The 18,532-nt window shown below is 50.4% G+C and overlaps 1 protein-coding gene across 2 annotated transcripts; it reads left to right on the forward strand.

Moving 5' to 3' along the window:
• The first annotated feature begins 3,158 nt into the window (after positions 1–3,158).
• Positions 3,159–16,651, forward strand: LOC108963450 (signal peptide, CUB and EGF-like domain-containing protein 3). Of its 2 annotated transcripts, XM_018924114.3 has the most exons (9): positions 3,159–3,499; positions 6,456–6,935; positions 8,207–8,342; positions 10,237–10,325; positions 12,003–12,066; positions 12,436–12,524; positions 13,618–13,730; positions 14,123–14,279; positions 16,370–16,651. In XM_018924114.3, the coding sequence occupies exons 1-9, from the start codon at positions 3,445–3,447 to the stop codon at positions 16,516–16,518; spliced, it is 1,332 nt and encodes a 443-aa protein (XP_018779659.3). In that variant the 5' UTR covers positions 3,159–3,444; the 3' UTR covers positions 16,519–16,651. The 2 variants fall into 2 exon arrangements, with proteins under 2 accessions (XP_018779659.3, XP_050829868.1); XM_050973911.1 differs by lacking the exon at positions 6,456–6,935.
• Positions 16,652–18,532: the final 1,881 nt, after the last annotated feature.

An 18,532-nucleotide genomic window follows, 5' to 3' on the forward strand; every position in this document is an offset into this window, starting at 1 on the left:
GCTGCATACAGCACCCAAGCATCCCCATTTCCCCTAGAGTCATGGGAACAGGACAGCTTTGCAACACCTTGCCTACCTTGGAGCACAACAGTCATTTGTCACTCTAACAGGTGTCTGCTAAGCCTAGGACACCAACAGTGCAGTGGAGTGGTGGATAACCATGGAAAGAGTCTAAAAATACAAGGATAAAATGATCTGAGTCCAGAGGAGGGCCAGTAAAGTCCTCAGAGGTCTGGAGCACTTCTGTTATAAGGACAGGCTGGGAGAATTGGGGTTGTTTAGCCTGGTGAAGGGAAGGGTCCAGGGAGACTTTACAGCTCCTTCTGCTACCTCAAGGGGCTATAAAAGAACTGGAGAGGGACACAAGGACATGTGGTGATAGGACAAAGGGGAATGGCTTTGAACTGAAAGTGTAGAGGATTAGATTAGTTATTAGGGGGAAAAAATCTCAACTGTGAGGATGGTGAGGCACTGGAAAGGGTTGCCCAGAGAAGCTGTGGCTGCACCATCCCTGGAAGTGCTCAGGGTCAGGTTGGATCAGTCTTGAAGCAGCCTGGTCTAGTAGAAGGTGTCCCTATCGATGGCAGGGGGGTTGAAAGGAGATGATATTTAGCAGTATCTTTCAAGCCAAACTACTCTGCTCCTCTGCTTGTAGTTAATGCCTTCCTGACCTTAAGGAGTCACCTGGTGCCCTGGCATTTTCAGGCTGATGGATGTGACAGTTTGCTGTCAGCTCACACTTTCCTCTCCTCTGCACTGTCCCCACTGCAGTGGGACCTCACCTGGGTATTTTCACCCCCACAGCACTTAGTCACGTCCCACTGACAAAATCTGAGGCAGTGGCAGGTCACAGGTGACACTGAAGAAGGCTGGTATTTGAGAGTCTTCCTGCTGGGTGTTTCTCATTCAGCAGGCAGCTCTGTTTGTAAACAATCCCTTGGAGATCTAACACCCAGGTGACTGGCACGCAGTTAATGCAGAGCCCTGTGGTGCTCCTTGGCTTTGTAAAGCCTGGGAAGCTCAGAAATCCAATCTGCCCTCAGTAGATGAAACCTCTCATGGCAGATCCTCTGCTTGCTCAGCTGGGATGGATCAGGACAGCCCTGGAGAAGAGCTGTCCTTTCCAGGCTGGGCAAGGCCAGGGAGCCGGCACAAAGGGCTGGAGTGTTTGCACAGGATGCTGTGTTCTTGGGAGAAGCATCATTGCTCCTGTCTCTGCCCTGTAAGCTCTGAGGGTGGAGGGCACTGTCTGGTTTGTTTGGGGACACAAGGTCTGCCAATTATAGAAGAGCAACAGAACTGACAAGATCAGGGCCCTTTGCCAACCTAGGACATTGTTTTTGATAAACCATGACACTGCTTTTTATTTTCTGTGAACCAACTAGCAAAAGCATTTAATCTCAATGGAGACAGGCCCAGGCAAGTCAGGAGTTTATGAATTTGACTGTTTGTACTTTTCTCCCCTGAAGTGACATTAGATTTTCCCCATCAGAAATGTATTTCCAGCTTGCCCAGTTGCTAAAACAGTTGAGAGGAAAGCAGCCTGTCTCATCTCTCACCTGGGCTCTGGTAGCTCCCAGAAAGAGGGCTCTGAGGGCACAGGAATGGCTTTAATGCACAATTTCCCTTTCTCTTCCATGTGTTAGCCTAGAACTGACAGTGAAAGTGCTGCCACATCCAGTTCTGGACTGTTTTTCCAGTGTGTACATGAGTGCTGTAGCTGCTCAGCAAATGTGAGACTTGGCTCTGGGACTGGGGAGTGTGGGAGAGCTCCCCTCTAACCAGGGGGTGCAGCTTGTGGGATGGGGGGACTGATCTCCTTCCAGCTTCCCTAGCAGGATAGATAGCCCTGGGTAATTGCTGGCAGTGTTTGACCAGTGCCCAGAGCTGCTCCATCCCCAAATGCTGCTCCTGCAGAAATGGTCTCTCAGTGCAGAGCCTCAGCCCACTGAGAGTGGATGGCCCTGCACAGCTCTGGGTGGAGCAGGTTCTTTACACAGACTGGGATCAAACATCCTCTGCAAAGCCAAGCAGAGCAAGGTCACACTGAGAGCTCTCCTGTCTGCAGGGAAAGGGCAGCACTCAGCCCAGCCATGCCTTGTCCTGAGCCACTGGGCAGTGGCTCTGAGGGGCTGCCAGGGCTCAGTCCTTGAGCCTGATCTCTTGCTTGTGATCACTTGGGCAGTCATCAGATCAGGTTAAGGTTCTATCTGACCTGAGCCAGCTGGTCACAGTCTGACCTGCACCCACCCAAAGTGGTGATACCAGAGTGGAGGAGGCTGCTCTGTCTCTGTCCATTTACCATTAAGCAGGTTGGTGGGCAGATGTCACTGCCAGAGACAGGAGGACAAGAAAGTGTCCCTGGCCCCAGGCTGACCCCACCTGGGCCACTGTGAGGAAAGCCTGAGGGTTTGTGTTAGAGCAGGCTAGTGTTGCCTCATCATGTTGGGCCCTATTGAGGACCCTTGAGCCCAAGGGACATGAGCAGTGCATGACAGTGCCTGGTCTCACTGAATGTGCAGCTGTGGGGCTGCACATGGAGCACCCACAATCCTGCACGAGTAGCCCTCTGTTCCCTCAGTTTGGGCAAAGAGGTGACAGGGAGGTGTGCCATTCAGCTGAATGCTAAAGGAAATCCTCTCACAGTGGAGGCTTGGCAATGCTGAAATGCTGAACAGTGGGGGCAGAGGGAAAGGGTGGCTTTCAAAGCAGGGCTGCAAGGTAAGGAAATCATGGGGACATCGGTGTCCTCAGCTGGCCCAGCAGGCTACTGGTGTTCCAGACATGGGAACATATGGAAAATGGGGCCCCATTAAACTTAATGCTCCCACCTCAAAATCATCATCATCAGGATCTATGTGCTTGATCCTGATAACAACTTGATGCATCAAGCTGGACACCGAGGGGGCAATGGGGGAGGGAGGGGGAGGGAAATGCTGGTTGGGACAGCTCTGTGCTCACCCAAGGCTGAGTTCTGGTTACAGCATGGTTGGCCTCACCTAAAATGGGAACTCTTCTGGGGTTGTTTTTCTTGTTTCTCTTCTCTCAGGAAATCTCGTGAGTCTAAAAAATGAAATCCTCTCACTTGACGAGGTCACGGGGGGCTGGCCCACAGCCAGGCTGGGTTCCCATGCTGCTCTGCCTGTTCCTTCCCACCAGTTCCTCCAGAACACTCCTCACAGGGATTTCTGCAGCTCTGGGAGGGCAGATCTGCTCCTCTGAGTTCCTGCCGGGTGCTCTGCTCTGAGGAAGCCGTATCATCTCAGACCTGCTGCAGCCTCAGAATATAAACCCCCCTTTGTTGGGGAGAGGTTGACTTGACTGAGCCACATGATCAGTCAGGTGACAAAATTGGGCACCAAAGCGGAGGAGAATGAGCAGCTGGGTGAGGGCAGGAGCTGCTGATCTTGCCTCTTGACAGGCTGTGTTACTCCTCAGGGAAAAATGAGTGCCTGGCTCTGTCCTCTGCTGTGGAGCTTAACCATGGTGTGCTTAACAGGTAAGGCCTCCCAACACAGGGATTATCTTCTGGCTGAGCACAGAGGGGGTGAAGCCATAGTGGGACTGTGGGAGCCCTGGGCTTCACCCTGGGGTGAGGCTGGGGGCAGGGCTGGGGGAAGGCAGGGAAGGAGGGAAGTGTTGAAACACCGGCAGTGGTGGAAGCGGGATGCTTGCGGTAAATGCAAAAATTTGCTTTTACTTGAAGAAAAGGAAAAAATGAGAAATAGAGCTGTATTGCTCTGCATAGTGAGGATTTGCAGAGGCTTTATCTTAAACCCCAAGGAGCAGGATGCCTGTTGGTAGGTTGGGGAAGATCAGCTCTCTATCCTTTCCTGACTTTCTCAAGGCTCCTGTTCGTATCAAGGTATCACATACAAAGTAACACATCCTTCAGGTTCCCTGGAGATACTTCAGGTGATTCACACTGCTCCTTAAAAAAAAAAAAAACACCACCAACAAAAAAACCTCCAAAAAAGGCTCTAGAAAGCAAAATTGCTGTTCTATGACAGTGTAAGTGCAGGAGAGGAAATGCTTTGTCTGATGAAGCTGAGGTTGTTTGAGTACTGGTTTTTCACACCTGTGACTGACTATAACTGGTAAAATACACAAACATTTTACTACTGCTCAAAACTATTTTTTTCAGCCTTCTGACTTCTTTTTTTTCTCCAGAAGTTATTTAAATTATTAATAAGTACTGGCTACCAAAGGTTATTGATGGCTACTAAAGTTTTGTGAACAACTTTACTACTTTTGGTAACCTGTTGTGGAAAACTACTTTCCATTTTAAAAAATTCCTCTTAAGAGCACCACCATTTGACATTAAATCCAACCAACCAGTGAAACATTCAACTAAAAAATCCCAACAACAACAAAATTCATCCAGCTATGGGCAGTCCAAGATGTTGAAACCTGTACAGTGTGTCTGGCTGACAGAGTTGAGCTGTTGGGGTCAGGAGGGAGCTGTGGGAGATCAGACTTTGATCTCAGAGGTCCTTCTGAAAGGTTTTCCCTGGGAATTTGGCATTGCCCTTACCTTGCTGCTAGTGTTTACGTTAGGATTAGTTTAATGGATCTCAGGACTGACTCAGTCAGTTTGTTGCCAGAGGTGAGGATAAAGCAAGCAGACTGGCTTCAACCCCTCAGGCAGGGGAGTCAAATGGGGGCAATTGTGCATCTTGGTCCTGGGTGGAGGCTTGGCCACAGCAGCAGTGTCCTGTGTGGGCATCGTGGAGCTGCTCTCCCTGCCTTGGACCAATGCTGGCTCCCCTGTCCCTTGGGTTTGAGCCAGAGCAAACCAGTGTGTTACAAAATGATCACTGTTAGATGTGGTCTCTCTGTTTTAGGGCCACAGCAAGAAAATGAGATATAGTTCAGTTACTGATGAACATTATTGGCACAGTGCTAATAATGCCAAGGTTCTGGGTTTGATCCACATATGGGCCATTCACTTAAGAGCTGGAGTCCACAATCTTCTGGGTGCCTTCCAGCTCAGGCTGTTCTGTAAATTCTTCAAAACCTGAGCAGAGGCCCAGATGGTTGGGTGCTCATCTGCTTTACTTAGTAGTTACACCAAGATGGATTTTGGCACAAAGCAGGCAGTCAACAACAGGAGGGAGCACTCCCAGCAAACTGTCTCCATGTGATCACAACCTTATAAAGACTCTTTTATCCACTGTCCTGATCCTGGTGCAGAACTTTAACTGGAGCTGCCATCAGCTTGGTCTGCATGTTGGTGTTTGTACCATGGTAGTGCTCAGCACTGGTGCCCACAGTGCCTGGCCTTGCATGGTGGGTACAAAATTAAGAGAGAAATTATATGCTGAGGGTGAATCAGGGTTGGTGGAAAGCCTGCAGGGATGTGGGTCTCACACCTGACAGCTTGTGCTGTCACCCCTGTTGTCACCCTGCCCATGTCCTTCCTCACCTACATCCCACTCTCGGGTGTCAGCTGCACTCTTTGACCTCCTGCAAAACCACAAACCAATTTCTTAGGAGTCCTTGTGCTTTCTGTGCCACTGGGCATGGATTGGTGAGGGGTTTAGCAGGTGTGTGCTGCTGGAGAGAGCATTTACACCCCACAGGAGCAGATCCAGTTACTGACTGGTGCTGTATAAGGTTGGGTGTTTTCAGAAGTTGCAGTAAATATTGAGGAAATCCCTGCCCTGCGTTCCTGAACCCAGCTGGTGGCACAGAGGAGGAGCTACGTCTTTTAGTTTTGCTTTTCCTCCTTTGCTTAGTACCACACTGCTAAATTAACAATAACCTGCTGCTTTCCATGCTCAGTTCCATGAGTCTCTCCTCTGTTGGGAACTGGAGGACTTTACCCATGCTGTGCCAAGGGATGTCTTCCATCAGCAGATGATGTTCCAGTCCACCCTGTATCACAGCAAAACAACCTGAGCTGCAGCAATACCTCCTTCCTCTACAGATTTCAGCAGTCCTCACTCTGATGAGGGATTTCAGAATTAAAGCAAGTCTTGGCCCTCAGGCTGCCTTCTGGTTATTGGAAGTACCACAAGAACAGCTTAAAAGAGCCCTGAGCCCTTGTCTTTTCTTGGCTGACCTGTTTAAGGGAGATGGGATAAAGCACTCTGCTACTTGACAAGCATCTTAAATCAGCTTGTCATGAGATCTCAGGGTAAACAGTCTCAAGGAACTAACAAAACTGGCTGTTTCAGGCAATTCTCACACCCGTGAGTCAGACCTCCCAGACACTGGCACTTATTTGTGGCCTCATGGACCCACTAATTTATTTCCTTAGTAAGTCCCTCATGTGCCAGATGTGCACAGATGCTGCCTCAGGTCATTGCTCCGTAGTGGAACACAGCAGAGGGGAGTTTCTGGACATCAAAAAAGGACACATGGTTTAAGCAGTTGAAAAAGACCTAAACGAGAAGCCAATATTAAAGGGAGAACTATAATTCAACCACTAATTATGTTTTTTCTTCTCTTAGGTATTGCTTTAGGCCAGACAACCAGCACTGAGGTCCCAGTTGCATCCACCCCTGCACCTCCCAGTGCAGCCAGTACTGGGGTTCCCATTGCATCTACCCCAGCATTTCCCAGTGCAGCCCCTGCTACAGCCTCTGCTCCCCCAGCTGCTCCTGCAACACTCTCAGCTGGACTGACAGCAACCACTGCAGGCCCTGCTGCATCCACAGCAGCTCCATCTGCTGATCCAAGCACAGAACCCCCTGCCCAGACTCTGCCCTCCACCACGGGGACTGTCCCCACCTCTGGCAGCAGGGCCACCTCTCAGACTTCAGCACTGACAGCCACATCCATCAGTGCCCCAGTGTCCCCTCCAGGAGTGACCCCATCCCCTGGGCTCCCATCATCAGCTCTGCCCCCCAGCACCCCCCAGCCCTCCAACTGCAGCAGAGAGAATGTGACAGCCTGTGTCCCCTGCCCCCCAGGGACAGTCCCCAGCCAAGGTAAGGGTCCCTGCTCCCCACTACTGGGTTGGAGGAGAAGGGATTTGTCAGGGCACTTGTTCTTGTGTTGGAAGCCTGAACAGGCAGCAGGAGAGGGACTAAATTCATTTCACCCTCCTGAAATCAAAGGCTTGGTCTTTCCTGGCCTTGTGCTGTGTTTTGGCCTTTCTGAGGCTTCCCCATGGGGTGACAAGGTGGTTGGACCGTGGCACAAAGTGTAACACCAGTCCAGTTTGATTTATTGGCACAACATCATTCTGAGCTCCAGGGCCAAATACAAGGTCACTTTCCAACTGTCTCGAATGTTTGAAAGGGAATCTCTGCTCTAGAGACAGCCTTTTTCCATAGCCTTGAGAAAATACTTGCTCAACCTCTGTTGTGGTCAGCAGTGCATAGTATAACCTTTCCCAGAAGTTATTTGTTGTAACAGAGTTGGGTTCTGATTTCAAACACCACCACCCCATCCCACAAAAAAAAAAAAAAAAAAACTCAAAAAAAAAAAAAAGAAAATAATTCTCCAAAAGACAAACCATGATTTTTTTTTTTTTATTTTTGCTTATTCCCTGCTTTGCAGGGCACTTTTTAAAAGCAGCTCTGATGCTTTAGGCTGAATCTGCAGAGGATACCTCCCTTTTATGCACGATCTTCTTAGTCAGGGCCTTCTCCTCTTGCCTGTGTTGGTGGTGCAGCTGCAGTAAATCCACCCAATTCCTCTGTGTGGCTGGGATTGGTTTTGTGGAGCAGAGAGGGGTAGAACTTGCCTGCTGGGAATGCCATGGTACCTGTGCTCAAAGAAAAACTCTTGCTGCTTAAGGCAGATCCTTGACTCTGGGGCTTTACTTATCAGTTCTGCTTCCTATCAGCTTAAATGATCAGTAATCTGAGTAAGTATATTGGGTTTTTCTTGTTTTGGTTTTGTTTGTTTGTTTGTTTTCTTTTTTATGTCTCTTTTTTTGTGTGTGTTGGAGGGGAAACAAGGAAATTTTTCCTGGCCCCTCAAATTAAAGAAGGAAAAAGCAGTCAGCTTAATTACTGGAGATCCACACTGACAGCCTTGACTCCTTGAATCATCTTGTGGTAGTTCTGCAGCTTGCTAACAGTGGACAGCAGCATAATTAGCATGAACATTGCAGTTTCTACCCTCTATGAGTGGCTTGCCAGGGGAACTGCATCCCAAAGCTTCTGCCTTTGAGGCAGTGCCCTGTCCTGGCAGACACAGGGGTTTCAGTCAAGCCTTGCAATCCTGACCCTGACTTTCTGTCCCAATTTAGGCACCCTGAGCTGCTCGTGCTGCGCGGGGGGCGCGTGCACCGACCCCAGTGCCTGCAGCCCCTGCCCCCCAGGGCACCACCAGCCCCAGAGTGGGCAACCCTCCTGCCTGCCCTGCCCCCAGGGCTCCTACACCAGGTGAGTGACTGAGCCCCTGGGCCTGGGCACTGGGTGGTAAACCACAAAACTCTTCCCAGCCAGGAAAATCTCTTCCTTTGGGCTGTAGGAAAAGTCCTGCCAGAGCTGTTTCTCAGAGGCTGAATTCTGCTCATCAGGAAAGCTTGGTGTGGATCTGCTTGTGCTGAGGATGCCCCGCTGTGGGCTTCCCTTTTTTACCCTCATGCCTTTTGTCTGTACTGAGGGAATGTGTTGTTTTGTGGTGGGGAGACACTTGGCAGTGAGGAGTCGGTTCATCTCCTCAGCTTTTCTCTAGGATATGTCTGACAAGCAGGCTCCATCTCCCTGCTTTGCCCAATTACTTTCTCAATCCCTGTTTTCTTGCCCCCAAGGCATCTCATTACATTTGAGTTGCTGGCATTTAAAGCAATACCCTCAGCTGACAGAGTGTGGAAAAGCTGACAGGACAGGAGCCCAGTCTTGCAATTCCACCAAGCTGCCTGATCCAGGGATGCTGTACCAGTGTCCACTGGCTGTGGGGACGTGGGCATGTGCTGCTCTCTCCACTCCTATCGGATTTTCTCTTGCTGTATCCACATCTGCAAACAGTCAGCTGTGTGGCAAGGACAGGAGGGGTGACAAGAGCCTCCCAGGACTGTGTCCATTGCAGAGCAGCTCCACTTAGATCCGTCCTGGGCTGTAGGAAGGGTGACCTGACTGTGCAGCTTGTTTGCAGCAGCCCCTGAGTTTGAGGTGCCAGCAGGATCTTCCTCTGTGCCCCCCTCTGTGCTCTGCCCTTGCAGTTTGTGCTGTGAGGACCTGCCTTAAAAATGTACCCCCAAACTGCTTTAAAAACCAGCCAGCAGCAGTGTCCAGGGCACACAGCTGCTGCTCTTGGGATGTGGGCCAGGGGCCAGAGAGGGGTAGGCAGCACTGCTGGGCCGGTGTGTGCCAGAGCAGGGCCCAAATGGGAGGATCTGGAGGGGACCTGGGGGTGCAAGGTGTGCCTGGCCATCTCCTGGAGGCTGCCTGGGCCTCAGGGCTTCCATGGGGTCATTTCACATTTCTGTGGTGTTTGGAGAATTTGGCCTCCCTGCAGCTTGGAGAGGCTCTGGCTGGCCCTGGCCCTGCATTGGTTTGTTTGCAGCAAAGCATTTGCTGTGTTTCCAGCTGGTTTGGAGGGGTTGGGGGTTTTGCTTTTTGGGGGTTTTTTGTTTGTTTGGGTTTGGTTTTTTAGTTTTTGTTTGTTCGTTTCTGCAAATCTCATGCAGCCCTGCAGTTTCTGAAGGAATTAAAGAGCATGTCCTTATTTTCCTCCAAAGCATCTCTGAGTATGTTATCAAATTCCTTTGATAAGGAGTTGAGGGGGATTGGGCTCTGTTAGTGATGGATGTAAAAGCTTCCTCTTTTACATCCCTCCTCCTGACACATTGCCTCCCTTTTCCCACAGTCCCTGCTGTTTAAGGTCAGGGCTCTCTCAGGTCACTGCCTGTGGTGTAGGTCCTTTTCTCAGCTCCTGATTCCCAGCAATGGAGCAGCTCCGTTTGAAATCCCTGATGGATGCTGAACAGCAAACACCTTCCCTATTCCATTTTCAAGAGTGGATTTAAGAGTCTGACTAAAGCCAAGGGTTTTAAGTCTGACCACAGCATATTTTTCAAGACCTTCAATTCAGATGGTCCCTTTCCATGTTGCTCACAGGCACATGGCATCTCTAATAATACAGAAAAATTCAGTTTTTTAGTGAACCTTAACATTCAGGTGAGTTCAAATCAATGTTTTCCTGCCTGAACTCCTTTTTCATAATTGCTGTATTTCTAGAGTAGTCAATGTCATATTCTGCTCTGTCTTCTGCAAGTGGATGGAGGCTTGGGTGACCTAAAATTGTGTTCCTCTCTTCTCTCTTCCCTCCCAGCTTCCCAAGGAGCACTGTGTGTCTTCCCTGCCCACCAGGACATTTTGCTAATGAGTCTGGGGCTGCAGCCTGCAGAGCCTGTGAGCGAGGTAGGCTTTGGTCTGTGTCCAACCCAAATGCATTTTCATCACATGATGCTTTTTCCCAGGGGCAGATGCAATTACCAGGTAACTTAAAAGCACTGAAGGGTAAACAGGCTAAAAATAGCCCAGCAGATCTCTTCCCTAATCTGTTGTTATTAAAATGAGAAGAGCAGATCTCAGCCATGCTTATTTTTGCAACAAGTTAATGCTAACTCTGCAATGAAAGTCAGGAAAAACGTTTTATGAAACGTTTCAGTTCAGTTTTAGCACAAGTTGGGAGCATTGTCAGGAAACAAAATATTCTCTATTTCTGACAGCAAAACTGAGTCTAAACCATCTTTCTTTTCATTTAGGCAATCTTCTGCAGTCTGAATATTAAGTGTAATACTCTCCTTATTTTCCACACATCTAAAGTGGGGTTTTAAAGAGGAGCTGCTTTGCCCCTGGCTAATGCCACTCCAGACTGGTGCAATGTGTTTGTAGAGGGGGTAACAGCATGGGCAGAGCAGAAAGCACCTGCTTCTGCAAAACCCTAATTAACACATGCAGTGCAGCAGCTCCTCTGCACCCAGAACGGGTCCTGCTTGAACATGCACAACTGTTCCTTTGGAAATCCACCCACCGAGCTGCTGGGTTGCGCCTGAACCTTGGCTGTCACTTGCTGAGTTTGGGAGGAACAAAACCTGACTGGTGACAGCAATGGGTCTGTCCCTCCCTTTACTCAGCAGATTTAAACCCTGTGTTAGACAGCAGGGGGGTCTGTGGGGTTGGCCCCTAAATCCTGCAAGTGTAAATGTAAAAAGTTCCCTTTTCCTTGCAGGGAGAGGGGAGGTGGGTTTGGTTTCATCCTGCTGTGCCACAGCTTCTGCTGCCTGGGGCAAATCCAGGTTTGAGGCAGATCTTAACCCACACCACGTCCAGCTCCCCTCTGAACCTTAACTCTGTCCCATGTGGGCAGTGACCATGCTGTGCATCATCAGGCACCTCCAAACCCACCTGAAATCCAAAGTGCTGCTCTCTCAGTTTTCCTGGTGGTGTGGTGGGACTCACAAACTGGGTCCTGCTGGCCCCTGGGCACTTTGGGGCACTTCACTCTTTTCTGTGCTTTGGGGAGGGTCTGTACATGTCCTCCTGTCCATCCTGGTCCTCGTGGTGCAGGGAGGGAGGCTCTGCACCGGCAGAGAAATCCTGGCTGGTGGGTCTTGTGTCCTTCCTTTTGCAGGGAAGAAGATGCACCCCAGACTTCCTGGGTGGGGGGAGGCCTGGAAGGGCTGGGGTGACCAGAGAGGTTCCCCCTGGCCAGAGACCTGCTCCAGCTGGATAATTTGGGAGTTGGCACAGGAATCACCCATTCCAGCTTCATTCCAGTTCAGCCTGTGGTGCTGGGGAGGGTGACAGGTTTCTCTGTCTCCTTGGGGTGGTTTTGAGTGATGTGAGATGTGAGGTTCACCAGTGGAATCTGCCAGAGCCCTCCATGCATCCCTCAGCATGGCAGAGGGCAGCAGGGAACTTCCATTGCTCTTTCAGAGCTTTTGACAAATGTAACCCCAAATGCCCTTAAATGCCACCTGAAGCCTCTTGTGGGGGGTTGTTTGGTTGTTTGTAAAATGGACATGAGCACATTGACAGCAATGTGGGGCAGGTGGAGGCAGCATCCTGAAGCCTTACCCTTCTCTTTTTCAGGCTATTTTAGCTCCAAGCAAAATGCAGCTTTTTGTCTGCCTTGCCAGCCAGGATCATTTTGCAAGTAAGGAGCTCCTGGTGTGCAGGGGCTCACATGGACAGGGAGGGGGGTTCCTTTTAGCCACTGAGCTGGAACCACCAGTGCAGTGCCCAAAGACAAGCCACCTGCCATTTCAGTTGTAGGATGGGGCTTTGAGCAACCTGGGCAAGTGTCCCTGACCATGGCATAGGGGTTGGAGTGAGATCATCCCTGAGGTCCCTTCCAACCCAGACCATTCTGTGGTTCTGTGTGAGAAACTGCACTGGGGACAGATACCCACAGCACAGCAAAGGTGGATCCTGGAGCCTCCAGGTTGTAGGAGCTGGCTTTGGTGGGCTGGGCTGCTCTGGGAAGTGCTGATCCTGCAGTGTGTCCTGCTCCTCTCCCTGCCAGCGCCAGCGGCTGCTCGGGCTGCCTGTCCTGCCCCGGGGGACAGGAGGCTCCTCGGGAGGCGGCGGAGGGGTGCGACTCCTGCCCGGCAGGTAAGGGGGAGGCTGTGCCCAGGGGGAGGAGGCTGTGCCCGAGGGAGGCTGTGCCCAAAGTGAGGCTGTGCCCAAAGTGAGGCTGTGCCCAAAGGAGGCTGTGCCCAAAGGAGGCTGTGCCCTCTGGGAGCACAGCTCTAGCTCCAGACTCATTCCAGACCCATCTCAGCTGACCCTGCGGGTGCCCTGCTGGCAGAGCTGAGCCCTGGCATGAGGGACAGTGCCGGGGGCTTTGTCTGGGTGGTGGTGGAGGCTGTGCTGTGCCAGGCTGGTTAATGAATGCCTTGGAGCTGTGCTGGTCCCTGGCATGCCAGGGAGCCCAAATCCACAGCTGGTTACCAGCTCCAGGAAAGACCATCTCTGCCCGTGGTGGTGGGTTTGCTGAGGAAAGCCCAGCCTTGCTGTCAGAGATGGATTTTCTGCAGGGGCAGCCCGGGGCAAAGGAAGGGGATGTGAGGGAGCCGAGCTCCCTCCTGTGCTGAAACACCTTAAGGCTGCCTCAGCTGGGCCAGCAGGGCTGGGCAGGGCACTCAGCCACCCCCATGGCAGAGGCCAGCCTCCAGTCTGGACACAGCCCCAGGGGTGTCTCACAGCCCAGCTGCATTTTAAACATTGCAGGAAATTTGGTGGGCTGGCCTTTACGTGAGACTTGGAACTTCTGTGACCTGTCTCTCCCACAAAGCTTGGGAAACTGAGCTGTGCTTTGAAGTCTGCTCAGCAAGTTTCAAACAGCTGGAAAAGGTGTTTGAATCCAGAATTGGAGAGGATGAAACACTACTGACCTCCAGCTCCCATCTTCCCCTACATTAAACAGAACTCACTGCTAAGCCCCTCTCCCACCTACTCCTACTCACACTTCTCTGTTTGCCAAGGTCTGACCCCAAATATTCTTTAGTCCCTCTGTCCCTGCTTGTTCTGTTCTGACCCTTTGCCACCGAACCAGGACCAAAGTCCAGCTTCAGCTTTTGTTATGCACACGAGCACTTAATGCTCTTTTCTCCCCGCGGCTTTGAAAGCTGATTCATCCATTTGCAATTGCAAAGGTCCGGGGGTTTAGTCTCAAACCTTAATATTGTGCTTATTTGCTATTTAGGTACATTCAAAGGTGCCAGTGACAGCAGATGCAAGGCCTGCAGCACAGGAGAGTACCAACTACAGTGGGGCAAGGAGAGCTGTGAGCTGTGCCCACAAAACCACTACTGCCCTGTGAGTCCCCAGGACTGAGGACAGCCCTTCAATTAACACTTTCTTTTTTCTTGTAATCTGAGCTTCCTTTCTCTTAAACATAGACAGGGCTCTGATGCAGGGAGATGATTAAAATGATGACTGCAGGAGTGTGCCTGGAGCTGCCTGCTCTGCCTGGGGCACGAGGGGATGGGGTGTGCATTAATGAGGGGGTTTGAGGTAGATTTGCTGTGGAACAGCACCTTCTGCTCTTCCCCACACTCCAATACTGCAGGGGCAGACAGGGCTGAATTTAATGATGGCCCACTCATTCCTTCATTTATTGCCCCTCCCCAATGCTAAAATGTCACCTCCCTTTGCCCTGGTTACCTCCTGCAGTTTGCTGGTGCTGAGTTGCTTCTTCTCTTGGGCAGAGCCCAGATGTGAAGCCTGTGAAGTGCCCTCCTGATGCCTTCTGCCCCCGGGGCAGCGCGGAGCCCACCTACTGCATGGAGCTGTTCCTGTACAAGGCAGGGGACTCCTGCCAGCTGACCCCTGCCACAGTCATTGTCCTGGCCACCTTCTCAGCAGGTCAGTCTGCGTCCTCTCTGTCCCCTGGTGAAATCCCTCTGCAGCTGTGTTAAACCAAGCACTCTCTGGGTGGTGTGTTCTGTGATTCTGGACAGCAGGATTTCTAATCAAAGTCCTCCTGGTTGCTCTCAGTGCCAGTGCCAGTCCTGTCCCTTGCTCTGAAGGAAGGTGGCACAGTGCTGAATGCTTGTTGCTTGTCCCAGGGAAGCAGGGATGTGTGTGGACCCTCAAACAGGGATTCCTTGGCTGCACCAAAGTAGGGAAAAGGACAATTTCCTTTTGGTATGAGACTTTGTTTCCTGAAAGCATTCCTGCCTTAAATCATGCCACAGCATCCAGCAGAATGGGGAGCTGCTGGCTCATACAGTGCTGGTTGCATTGATGCCAAATGTTCCTTGTATCCAAGAGTCAGGACCTGCTGAGTGTGGGGAGCATCCCTCCAGGTGCCACCTGCTGTGAATTAGCTCACTAGGGCAAGAGAATGAGTGGATGAGCTTTCCAACTGGGAAGCTGCACCATGAATAATCATTCCAAAAGAATGAATATGCATTTTTAGTCTTAGGAAAGGGAGGGTTCTCTCATTTTTAATCAAAGCTGGGGGGAGGTTTAATCAGAGAGTTATGATGAAAATGAGCAACTGTTAGTGCTGTGGATTGCAAGAAGGGCAGAAAAGGAAGCTGGGAGGAGGAATCTGTCTCCAGACAGATGCCCAGAGAGATGAAGAGAAATCCCTAAGTGCCCTTACACTACCAGAGATGAGAATTTTGTGTCAAGAGAGCCAAGTCATAGAGATGAGTAAGCCATCAGAGGATAAAGAATACCCAACAAACCTATATTCACAGTTTCTGTGTTTCAAGTGTATTTTATGTCCTTCCTGAAGATCCATTCTCCTGTTGTTAAAAGGAGAGAGAGGAGAGATTAAATGCATGTGTTACAAGACACACGGCAAAGCTGCTTCTCCAACAGGAAAGCAGTGTTCTCATCACACTTGTCTCTTGGCAGCGAGGAGGGGACAAGGACAGCAGGGTCTGCAGGAGCTCCAGCAGCACCCTCTGAGGGCTGTCTCCATGGGGCTGGAATGCTGGGGGGAGCAGATGAGGGTTGTTCTCACAAGCTGTGGCTTGGAGCCCTGAGAAAGGTCCTCCACTGACCCCTGTCCCCTCATGCCAGGCTGTTGTCCAAAAATCTGCCAAAGCAGATGCCATCTGAAGCGAGTGTTAATTTGAAAAAGTAGATTAAACTGAAGTATATGAAAAGACTGCCCAGAGAGGGACAATGGCCCATTAACCAGCATTTGTGATAAACAAGTCTGAGGGTCAGGGAACAGCATTCCTGCCTCTCCCAGAGCTTGCAGCAGAGAGGGGGAAGGAAACAGCCCACGCAGGAACGCGGGAGTTTTTCACGGCTGGTCTCACAGATCAAGTGTTTACCATGAGGCTGTCTACTCACACAACTGAAATTTGGGTGTATTTGTCTGGCCAGATTGCATCACAGAGACAGATTTGTGCTCTTCTGTTCAGATCAGTTTTCTCTGATGATGCTTCTGCCAGAAACAAATGAACAGAATGTTGCACCACTTGAGATTTGCCAATTACTTCCATGTCTATGCCCAATCCAAAAGTAATTTTTCCCGACAGCCCTGATCTCAGTCTAGACTCAGAGTTAATCTAGGTTAGTTACTTCTTGTGCTTCAGTGTGAGTGCTGCACAGAGCAAACTGATTTCTCAACAAGATCTTTTTGGTGGGGTCTGCAGTGAAAAAGATGCCAAGTGGAAAACAGTTCCAGAGAGTAGAGAGTAAATGGGAGTAGGAAAGCAAGTTACTGAATCATTTAATTAAAACTTGTCGTTATTCCTTGCAGAGTTAAACTAAGCTGCTGAAGCTGAGTGTTATCAGCGCTAGGGGAACCTTTTTTTCCCCCTCTTTTTGGAGAGGGACAGAATATGTAGGAGGAAAACTCCCTTATTTTACCAGAAGAAAATACCCAAGTTGAGTTGGGTACCCAACTCAAATACCCAAACCCTTGGAGCAAACACCTCCTGACACTTTACCTTCCCATCTGTGAATAACTACCATTCCTTTCTTTCCAGGTGCAATCCTTGTTGTGTTTCTGATAATCCTGAGAAGGCGGCAAGAGCACAGCAGGAGCTCCCTGAAGTCGCCGTTGCTGCCGTGGGGCTCAGGACGCGGCTCCTATGGGGGCATGGAGCACACAGAGCCAGTCTATGCTGGCTGGTAGCTCTGGCCAGGACCAGCAGCCTCTCCTTCCCCTGGGGCAGCACAATTGTGGCTCTGGCCAAGGTGTTTAACCGTGAGCAACCCTATTTCTGTATAACTAAAATCAGTGCTGGGGAATAAAACTCAGTTTTTGAGTTGTGGCTACTTGTGCAAACCAAGCCAGCGCCCTGCTCTGCTGCACTGGCCTGATGGGAAAAGTCTTCCCATTCCAATTCCCAGCTTCCTTCACATGTAAATACTTTTCTCCTGTCTTCAGGGGGAAAAAACCCTCCAAAAAAACCAATCAATCCTATCTGTTTCTCCATTTTAATAGTCAGCTCAACAGAGTGAGGAGTGACTGCTCCAGTTATTGAGGTCCCTTTGATACAACACTCATTTTCACCCAAGCAAAAACTAACATGAATATGCCTCCTTTTAGTAATACACAATTTTTTATTCTGTTCTCCATTCTCAAAGTTTTAACATTAGCACAAGTCAAGGGAAAGGATCCTAAAGCTCTCTCCTTCCTTTCAGTGCAACTGAAGAAATGGTTGATTCCTGGGCAAATGTCCCTTTTGTTTCCTGCTGTCAGGTGGTGCTTCAGAGTGGAGCTACAAAGGAGCAGCATGGTGCAGGCACAGAAGATGCCTTGCTCCTTTCTGCAGGCTGAGGAGAGGGGCTGTAGGACACCCACTGCCCAAATGCCTGGGCAAAGTTCTGTCCCTGGTCCTGGGCACTGCATCCCCCAGCCAGGAGAGCAGCAGAGGGGTTTGTACCTGTTTGCTGTGGCACTCCAAGCCCTCTTCTGTGCACCCAGCCCAGTGTAACCATCTGGTTAAACTAATGTGATTTGTATTTTCCAGAAATGATTCCTGTGTGTGGCTGGTTGACTCTTAATTTGTTCTTTGCTCTGTGTCCCCTGTTACGTTTTTCTCTTAGCCAGCATCCCAGGCAGTCAGAAATGCCCAGAAAAAAATTCAACATCACCTGTACTGGAGCCAGTGTCAACTGCTCCATGAAACCAGTACCTGTGGCCTCTCAACCTTTCCACCTTGTCTTCCTTTTCCTGCTACAGTGACATTCCCACACAGGTTCTGTGTAAACCCAGCCCAGACAGCTGTGACCCTCTGTGCCAGTGCTGTGCTTCAGCAGCTCTCAAAGGCCAGTAAAAACAGTATCTCTGTCAAAAGATCCACGATTTAAACAACTGCACAGAGGTGGTGGCAGGTGTTACTTCTCCCTTAAACTTGCAGCAGCAGAGATGGCTGAAGGAACCCAGCTGTGGGGGGTTAAGTGGTTCCTGCCCTCAGCTGCTCATTCTCCTCTCCCCAGGGAAGGTGTTACAAGTGTTTAAAAGAATTTATAGAATATATCAGTTTTCTGATCTGTCCAACTCTCTCAGGTGAGAAACTGTGTGCAACAGTGGGACATCAGCCATTGTGGGCAGACAGGGTGCCCAGAGAAGCGGTGGCAGTTTTCAAGGCCAGGCTGGATGGTGTGGCATTGTGTGTTTTTAGAATCGGTTATTCCTTTTGTAACTCAATAATGGTTTGGTCCTCGGTTCCCCCCATGTACTTCCCTCACAATGGTTTCTCCCTATTTCCTCCCTTTTGGAGCTGCCCCCACTTCCCCTGCCTGTCACGGTAACCACCCCCCCTTATCTCGAGAATTCTCTGTGCCAGTCATTCCTTAATTTGATGTATGATTTGCCCCTGGGATTTTTCCCCTCCCCTGAGTGATCCTCAGTGGCTGAGCTGTAACTCACGCTCCTCCCTGGGTCCTTGTTATTGGTTAGCTTTGTGTCTCCTCCCATCACACCCGCTCCCTTTATCAGGGCACCGCCGAGACCCCGTCTTGGTCGCCCGTCTCTGACCCTACCAAGGGAGAAGATTGAAGATTCTTGGTATTTATAGGGGCATCCACTCCCCCTTCCTTTGCTTCCGTACCTCGTAGCCGAGATCCCGCCTGCGCCACCCACACCGCAGACGGTAACCACTGCCCAGGGTTCTGGAGGGAATCTGGGAGTGTCACTTCGT

Source organism: Serinus canaria, chromosome 4 (genome assembly GCF_022539315.1).
Source record: "Serinus canaria isolate serCan28SL12 chromosome 4, serCan2020, whole genome shotgun sequence".
NCBI classification, from domain to species: domain Eukaryota; kingdom Metazoa; phylum Chordata; class Aves; order Passeriformes; family Fringillidae; genus Serinus; species Serinus canaria.

What these genes read in the sequence shown, in the direction of transcription:
- LOC108963450 (XM_018924114.3), top strand. Translation starts at nt 3,445, where the DNA reads ATGAGTGCCTGGCTCTGTCCTCTGCTGTGGAGCTTAACCATGGTGTGC. An exon ending in AGGGACAGTCCCCAGCCAAG is followed by an intron (nt 6,936 to 8,206) that starts GTAAGGGTCCCT and finishes GTCCCAATTTAG; the next exon opens with GCACCCTGAGCTGCTCGTGC. An exon ending in CCTGGCCACCTTCTCAGCAG is followed by an intron (nt 14,280 to 16,369) that starts GTCAGTCTGCGT and finishes CTTTCTTTCCAG; the next exon opens with GTGCAATCCTTGTTGTGTTT.